General features: G+C 48.2%; 1 protein-coding gene and 1 non-coding gene across 4 annotated transcripts; both read left to right on the forward strand.

Moving 5' to 3' along the window:
- Positions 1–4,440: 4,440 nt before the first annotated feature.
- LOC119331208 lies at positions 4,441–5,902 on the forward strand. 3 transcript variants are annotated; one of them, XM_037604378.1, is made up of 3 exons: positions 4,441–4,722; positions 4,880–5,512; positions 5,590–5,902. In XM_037604378.1, the coding sequence occupies exons 1-3, from the start codon at positions 4,470–4,472 to the stop codon at positions 5,763–5,765; spliced, it is 1,062 nt and encodes a 353-aa protein (XP_037460275.1). In that variant the 5' UTR covers positions 4,441–4,469; the 3' UTR covers positions 5,766–5,902. The 3 variants fall into 3 exon arrangements, with proteins under 3 accessions (XP_037460275.1, XP_037460276.1, XP_037460277.1); XM_037604379.1 differs by having other exon boundaries at positions 4,441–4,635; XM_037604380.1 differs by having other exon boundaries at positions 4,578–4,687.
- Positions 5,903–8,087: 2,185 nt separating this feature from the next.
- LOC119334914 lies at positions 8,088–8,174 on the forward strand. The gene has a single exon (XR_005161619.1). It is a non-coding gene; the product is annotated as a small nucleolar RNA Z161/Z228 (small nucleolar RNA).
- The last annotated feature ends 877 nt before the right edge of the window (positions 8,175–9,051 follow it).

Raw genomic sequence — 9,051 nt, forward strand, 5'->3', positions numbered from 1 at the left:
CCCAGACTCACACGGAAGGCCTCTGGTGGAGATGGGTTGGGATCTATGCGGACGAGAGAGGGAGGTTGGGTCGCTGGCCTCCGAAGCTGCCGAAGGCGGCTGGGACGAGATGGATCTGCCGCCGCCGGGTTGGGGGACGAGGAGGCGAACCCTAGGTCGCCACAAGAAGCGCCAGACAGGAGACCAAGCCGTCACACATGGGACGGACGGTTTGGCGCCTAGATCCGTTCTTGGCGAGCTCTGGTGAGGGCATGATGTGAGTTAGGCCAACTTCACCTCACGTCCCCAAACGAACGTCCAGTTTGGCTGGATTTTGTCTCTTTGGAGCGGCAATGGGTTCGCTCATGTCCCCTTCAGTTGGGTCCTGGGCGCGCCTAACGCGCGGCCGCACCCCAAATCATGTCCGGAGTGAATGTGATTAAAAGAAACTGAAAAACTAAAATAAAGCGAACGTCCAGTTTGGCATAATTAACTTAAAAATAAATAAAAATGCCGCCCGCTTGCTCCTGCCGTGCCCGTTGATGCCGTGGCCGTCGCCGTCTTCGGTGGCCGCCGGTGTCGTCGTCATCGCTGATGAGGTCGACATAGTCCGGCGGCGTCCAGAGGTGGGACGGCGGTTCGTGGTACTCGGTGGCGGGCCGGAAGGCGGGAGGTGCCTACACCACCTCCTCCCATGGCGACGCCTCCTGCTCCGGTGACCGCGGCGGCGTGGGGCACCAGTTCACGCCACCCACGGCGTCGGCCATCTCCGGAGCCGTGCACGACCAGCTCCACTGCTGGCCCACCAGGCTCGGGTGGAACGCGGCCACCAGCTCCTCCCCCATCACCTCCTCCGCCCTTACCATCTGCAGCTCGAGGAAGGCAACGTCGCCGGCCAAAAAGAGAGCCGCCGTCTACTCGAGGCTCCGCCATTGGCGCTCATCGTGCGTGTTCATGGAGTCCTCCATGACACGTTGCATGAGCTGGGCCTCCTCCTCCACTGTCATGCGAGGAGGTGGAGGTGGTGATGGAGATGGGGAAGGCGACGACGTGGGTGTGAGGCCGCGCACCCGCGTACTCCCGCGCACCTCCCGCCGCGGCCGCCGCGGCCCAGACGATGTGCCGGCGAAGTAAGAGGCGCGCCGCACGTCGTGCTTGTCCCTTAGCCACGTGTCCCAGAGCACGGAGTCGGGGGCGTACCTATCGTCGTAGTAGAGGTCACCGGGGAGGAGGCGGCGGCGGCGCACGATCTCGTCGTGGCGCGCACGGTCGCCCGTCGGGACCGGCGCGATCGGGACCTGGTCGGCGGAGAGGTGCCAATTGTTGGGGAGGTGGACGTCGCTCCACGCGATCGGCGTCATCGTCTCCCAATAGCGCCGGCATACATCCGCGTTGATGTACTACCGGTTGCGCTCGTCGGCGGCCCTAGGGCCGATGGTGAATGGGGCAGGCGCGGGGGCCCGACGCGGTGGCGATGCGGCCTCCTCTTTCACGGAGCCGCGGCGGCGTCCCGAGGAGGAGCCAGCCTCGCGGTCGTGCTTCCCCTTGCGGCCGTGGTTCCATAGCCCCATTGCTGCGCGGCAGCCGGCCGGCGAGTTCGAGGACAGGGAGAGGCTAGGGTTTGGGGGTGTCGGGTTTCGAGGAGGCAGCGGGTTGGAATGGGGAGTGTGGGCGACGACCGGTCCACGGCTTCCTCATTTAAAAAGGACGGCGGCCGTTCGCCTGGGCGGATGACAGGTGGGGCCAACCGCGTGTGCGCATTAATGTCAAGCGGTGGGAGGTAGGTGGCCGCCTGCCACGCGGCCCCGACGTGGACGAGCGCCGCGTCCATTTGCTGTCCGCCGCGACCCAAACCCGGCGCATGTTTGCGCTCGAAATGAGTCGGCCCGGACACAAAACGGACCAGATGGGTCCAGGCCGTCGCGCGCTGGGCCGTCCGGTTTGTCCCTTTTACCCCAAACGGACGGGGCCGGACGGGATAGGGTCGCGCGGCGGAGTTAGTCTTATGAGGTCGTGAAGGTGGGGCTCAGTGGTAAACGCTTCAGTGGTGGCGTGTGCCTTGCTCTGCCAGTGTCGTCGCAGGCGTGCTTGGGCTGTGGAGGTGCGGGTGGCCTCTGGGCGAGCTAGCCACTTTGTTGACGTGGTGCGATGGAGAGGCATCAAGCAGCTTGCTCCTTGTTCGGTTCACGTGGTCTTCCACTGGCATGTGGCACGTATCGGTGGTTTAGCCTTCTCCTAAGAGGCTCATCGAGGTGGAGGGTCTTTGGGCTATAGGTGAAAGCTTTGGTTGAGAGGGGTGGGTACCGGCGACGAAGGCGTTGATACGTCTTCAACGTATTTATAAATTTTGATTGTTCCATGCTATTATATATTTGTTTTTGATGTTTTATATGCATTATTATGCTATTTTATATTATTTTTGAGACTAACCTATTAACCTAGAGCCCAGTGTCAGCTTCTGTTTTTCCCTTGTTTTAGAGTTTCGCAGAAAAGGAATATCAAACGGAGTCCAAACGGAATGAAACTTCCGCGATGATTTTTCTTGGACCAAAAGACATCCAGAGGACTTGGTGTACATGTCAGGGAAGCCATGAGGCACCCACAAGGACGGAGGGTGCGCCCAGGGGGTAGGGCATGCCCCCCACCCTTGTGGGCCCCTCGTGACTCCGCCGACCTATTTCTTCCACCTATGTATTCTCAAATATTCCAAAACCTACCAAGAGAGCCACGAAAACACTTGTGCTACTCTATTACTAAAAACTGTAACGTTCGTCATTTACAAAAATTTCTTAAAAATGTTCAGAAATATAAAAAAGTGTTTATATTTTTTCATAAAATGCTCACAAACATATTAGAAAATATTCTCAAATTTTCAAAAATTCCATGTATTTTTTAAGAAATATATTTTTAATAAATAAATAAATCTCGTGTTTTCCTGGAAAACCAAAATAAAAACCCACTGAAAACTAATAAAACAGAAAAAAACCTCAAAAAAAGGAAAAACAAACTCACTGGAAACAACTCGCTACCGAGCCTTACACTACATGGGCCGGCCGCCCCGAGCGTTCGAGGATCTGTTGCGACCGATCTGTCAAAAAGGTCTGTCTCGCTCCTTCGGTTCTTCCCCTCGCTCAATCTGTCTCCCTCGTGCCGCCGCCTCGCTAGGGTTCGGCTCCACCGTCGCCGCCGCGCACCGCGACCGCCTGCCGTCGCGGCGCACCGCGACCGCCTGCCGTCGCGGCGCACCGCGACCGCCTGCCGCCGAGCGCCTCGACCGCCTGCCGCCGCCGCCACCACCGCCATCCCGGCGCTTCCCACCTTCGGCCTTTTCCACGATGCTCCGTCTCCGGCCGTCTGCCCTGACTCCCAGGCAGCCATAGTCCGAGCTCATCTACCCTGATTCCCTGACATCGACCCCCGAGCTTCTTTCCCGTCAATTCCCAGGGCTAGGCCATTCGCCGCCTTCCACGATCCATATCTTCATTGGCACCCTTTCACTTCCGTCATGGCAATGCAAGACCATCCTTCTCCGTGTGGCCACCACCCCCAAATCCTCTTGGATAAAAAATGTTTAGTGGGCGAGTTGAAAAATTCCACTACCGCAAAATCCAAGAATAGCAAAGGGGTTCACTTGGAGGTTTCTTCTGAAGCAGTTGACCCTCCAGCCATCTCACTGTGCCTGGTCAGCTGCGTTGATCAGACCGGGGATCGCTTGACAGCACCGCCTCGTATACTTGGTGTAACTGGAGGCTTTGTACTGCTGGCTATCACCTTCTCGGACAGTGTCAACCGTTACTTGTTCATCGACTATTTTGTTTACAAAGCAGGGCCCGATTTCGCCTCTCTTCATCTTCTTGCAAGGCCATACCCGTCTTCTTTTTCGCCAAACATGGCTGCCATCTTGCCTGTTAGTGATAACAGTGAAGACTTTGCTGTCATTTTCCCACATGTTGAATATTTCAGACTTGAGTCTCGCGAACATTACACACTCCACATATATCGATCTGACACGAATGATTGGCACTCTCAGGTCGCTTGTATCGCTGAGGATAATGAGACAAGGAATGCCAGGGATAAGCTATTGCTTCATAATACCATGAGCGTGGCATATGCAGAAAAGGGTATCATAGGTTGGATTGATCTCTGGTGGGGAATTCTCTTATGCAATGTTTTGGATAAAAAGCCTACCATCCGTTTTGTTCTGTTGCCAGTTCCGGAACCGTGTGATACGTCTGAGTTCCATTTGATGTTTGAGAATCTCACTCCAAGACCACACCGTCATGTGACGATATTCAATGATTTGATCAAGTGTGTTGAGTTAGATTTTCATGTGCAAGATGCTTTCTTCAACATGAAGCGAGCAAAGGATTATGGCTGGATGGCTAAAACATGGACTAGATCAATTTATTCAGATGTTTGGTGTGATGGCTTGACGATTGACGTCTGAGATATCTTTCACCGACTCAAGTTTGCCGAATTTGTTGCCTGGGATGTTTGATGAGGAAAACAATTTGACTTGGAAGAAATTGACTAGTGCTGGTCCTACATTAAGCTTGCTTGATGACAATGTTATTTACATTATGGCGAACGAGAGCATGTGCCATCCGACAGCATATGTACTTACTGTGGACACCAAAAGTTTGAAGCTCGAGTCTGGTGCGCAGTGTGCTCCTCAAAAGACGGCGTGGTTCGAACCAACATATGAACCGTGTGTTCTTTTTAGCTCTTTTGGCACGACTTCAGGTACTCGTCCCTAATAAATTTACGGAGTTAACAAAAAATTGTAATAACCGGAAAAGCACTAGTTAATATGGTAGTCTGATAACACATGTAATTAGTTGCTTTTTTGTTGATGAAAACATTACTGTTGCCTTACATTATGCTTTGCATTTTTTTGCAGAGTTGGTTAAAGAATTTGAAACCAAAGGGACAATATTTGAAATCAAGGAAGGGCCGGTGCTCTCGGTGGTGTCGAAGCGTCTCCGTGTGCTGCGGAAGAAGCAGAATCGCATCGCGCAGATGGAGGAGTCCGTCGCTGCCGGCAAGATGCTTAACCAGGAGCAGAAGCAGCTCATGCACTCCAAGCCCGTCATCGCCGCGCTCATTGACGAGCTTGAGCGCCTCCGCGTACCACTCTTCACTGCTCTCACCAAGGAGCTCTCCACCGTCCCTGCACCTGCTGCCGGTTCCTCATCCTTTGGCTCCGATTTGTCCATCCAGGACCTCCTCGCGCTCATCTACTTCGGCTCCCTTTTTTATGCCAAGTCACCGAACGAGTTCATCGCCACCATGGTTGCGCGCAAGAACGAACGGAGCAGCTGCATCACCCACGGCTACGTATGGGATGATACCGTGGACCTGCTCGTGGAGAACGACCTTGACGCAGTGTCTGCTGTGGCGGCCCTTGCCGCGGCTCGCCCTTCTTCCGCAGATGGTGTCTCCCACCATGACGCACTCCAGGCCTGTGCCCATCATGCCCGCCTATGGCTAACCCGTGCTGATGCGCCGATCCACCCTGGCTCCTCTGTTACATGTGAGGGTTGATATAGGTTTGTAATTTGGTTTGATTTGAGGTGATTGCTGATTGAAATTTGTGGCCTTTTGCTGTAGATGCTGCGGTGAGGTCCAAGTTAGACAGGATCATGGCATCAGACTACTACACAGCACCTGCAGTTGCTGGGAACCATGGAGCTGAAGGTCTGCAGGCACAGATGAGCATGACCGACTCACCAGAGGCACCATCACTCAAGGAGACCCTAGCTGCTGAAAATCACAAGGTGAAATAGCAAATTGCACTCCTTAGTAATTTAATAGTATATGCTTAGCATGGTGAAGTGATCATTGCCCTGAAACTTTGTTCTGATCTTTGTCAACGATTGATCTGCTGTAGTGCACAGTGCTCCTAGTATTATTATTATCATCATTGTTGCTGCTGCTGGTGCTTTTTGTGCTGATTCAGTAGTAATGATCAATGTGGATTATAGCTTTAATTGGAAAACTGTAAGGTCGATCCATTTGGGGTGTATATTATGCTGTTTCATATGGATGTTGTGCGCCGTTGCTTAGATATAACAGACAGTGCCTGTGCATTGGTGTTCTGGAAAAAACGCTGAAAATAATAACTTAAAAACTATGATCTTTGTATAATATTATGTGTAGTGCTACCACTATCTAGGTACAGGATGGTCTCTATTCTGATGGGTCTTCGCAGTTTGCAAACATAGTAATTGAGTTTTTGTTGTATTAAAGATTATAAATATCACGCGCTAGAATTCATCATATTGCAGTCATGCAATAACATGATTGTTTATTGTACATTTGTTCCTTTTTTACTTTGTTGGCCATTACTTAAAATGCTGGTTAAAAAGAACAGCAATCCCAATCCCTGATATCAAAACATTCTGAAAAGGATACACATGTAAATTCTCTTGTATTTTATTACGTTTGTAAATTTAACGGAAAAAGCTGGCATTTCTGCAGCATGAGTGGAGAAACCAAGTTTAGCGCTCTGACAATATTTGTACCCATTGTGTAAAACAAGTTTGGAGGCGGCCTCTCTGCATTGCAGTGTGCAGGGGTAAGGCTTGCCTCGTATAATCCTTCCCCAGGCCCCACCTGGCGTAGGAGCTTCTAGCACTGGGTCTCCTTTTTTTCTGTACAAGTTTTGTGCCTCTAAAGATTACATTTTAGAGCCCAGATTTGTTTCTTTTGCTCAGGCGCAAAAAAGTGTTTGTTTTTCCAAGAAAACCTACTGGAATCTGAATGGTTCAAACATTTGCATGTGTAATTTTACCTGAATTTTAGACACTCAGAATTATTTATTTACCGTCCACTGAAGGAGCACATGCTCCTGGGACCTGGGGACCATTTTACTCCTATCTGTCATTCTTACTTCTTGTTGTTTATCTACTTTATGATTACAAGTCTAGGACTTGTGACCAACATTACTTTGATAACACAACTTAATAGTTGTATATTCTTTGGGTCTGGTAATATATGTTCGTTGGCATCCTAGCTGTGTACTTCGATATTATTGCTAGATTACTTTTCTGAGTTGCAGATTCTCTTTCATAACTATAGATCATTCGTAATCTTTGTTAAGTCCCGAGGGATCTTCTTTGACTTCCATTTGAGGAATTCTTATTATTTTTAGCCGCAATCTCCTAGGCGCATTGCAATGCTGCTAGTTGCAGAATCTATAGCCCTATTGTTGTTGCCAGTTTTGCAGTTCGTTGCGCAAGCTTGATTGTTGAGATAGTATGTAATTATGTACTCAGCATTAATATGACATGGGTAAAGCTCCAGCCTCTAGGGCTCATCATAAAATCACTTGCAATTTAAATATGTATAGAAGTTATAGTGTTGCTCTTTTGTGTGTGCTAACACTAAAGGTAGTGTCATTTTCCTAAATTGCAAAATGGGATTTCTAACCTAAGAGTTCACGTTCACAGTTCTCCATTCTTTATAACAACATTGTGATATTTTTAGTAACAATTTTATGCTGGCATCGCTTCTGCATTGATTTCCCTAGATTTAAACCTGTGTGTACGTGTACAGTTCTTTATGCTTTTAAAACTAAAAATCATGGTATATTCACTGTAAATCGTCCAAGCATCACCTACTGCATGTTGCCTCAGACATTATATTTAGAAACTGTACAATGTCCATCTCCACCTTTTAGTATTATGATTATTGGAACAAAAGCTAGACAGCACTGTCATCACCTTACTACACCTTTGGTAATATCACAGTTCTTTGGTGTAGAGTACTATTAAAATGCACCTACATACTCCCTCCGTCCGGAAATACTTGTCATCAAGATGAATAAAAGGGGATGTATCTAGATGTATTTTAGTTCTAGATACACCCCTTTTTATCCATTTTGATGACAAGCATTTCCGGACGGAGGGAGTACATACCTATGATAAATCACTGAGGTGGGGTACACATTTGAAATGATGCATTAATAATTAAGTAGTTCTCCTGGATAAATTGTGCTGTCTTGCATTTTCCAAACATCCAATCATGAACTTGGGTTATCGTTTAACTTTTGTGGTGTTTTCCCATTGTTTTGGGTTGCTGGGAATTCAAGTACTGTTTTTATTTTGTGCCATATGATGAGAGACCTTATCCAACTCACAGCGGTCGTCTGGACACTTAGTGTGTAATGGTGCATACATATTTCGCTGATGGCATTTCAGTTTTTTATGCATAAAGGATTTGATTTCCCGGAGAGCATTGTGTTAATGCAAGTTTTAGAATAACCCGAACTCCTGAAACTTTTGCCTTGGTCTTCACTGAAGATTTTTGGCGTTATTTGCTGGTGGCTGCCCTGTGAGCCATGCCCATGCTAGTGTCTTGGTAGTTGGTGTAGATTGATATAGAGAAGAAAATGTAGGTACATGTAATTGTTATTCTTGATGAGAGGGTCACATTTCCTAGAGGACTATATGGTTCCTCCTGGTTAGCCGTAGTCTGATTCCAAACTCAATGCCCTTAACTTACTCGACTGGACTCCTTGCCTCTGTAGGGTCAGTCGTATAATAAGTAAATATATCTCAAGCAGGACAGCAGTTGCACTTTGCTAGGAGGCTAAGCTGCCAGCTATAGTATTTTCTTTTCAGGGATGCCTTTTTTAATTGCGCTGGATGCAAATAATCAACCACTATATCCAGAAAGCAAAAGCACTACTAATTTTCTGATACTAGCATATGTGATCAGTCATGACTATGAATGTTCACCTAAAGCACTACCATGTACGAAGTGTTTTCTGCAGATGAGATTAAAACAAGATATCTTGCTAGATTTATTATTTTGGTTACTGTGAAGTGTTTCTACTGTTGCTTAGTCGTGTTGGCTTGGTTATTCATTTTGTGTTTGTTCTAACACCCAGAAGCTGAGCTATGATAGACTGAAAAATGGTACACATTTTGTAATTATTAGATGAGTGTTTATATTTAAAATTTACACGGTTTTAATTGGGGACATTTTGAGGGGTCAAGTATTTTGTTTGTTGACCTCTGAAAGTAGAAATGATTAAAGCTTATATTGATCTTGTTGGTATGTTTACTT

Source organism: Triticum dicoccoides, chromosome 7A (assembly GCF_002162155.2).
Source record: "Triticum dicoccoides isolate Atlit2015 ecotype Zavitan chromosome 7A, WEW_v2.0, whole genome shotgun sequence".
Taxonomy (NCBI): domain Eukaryota; kingdom Viridiplantae; phylum Streptophyta; class Magnoliopsida; order Poales; family Poaceae; genus Triticum; species Triticum dicoccoides.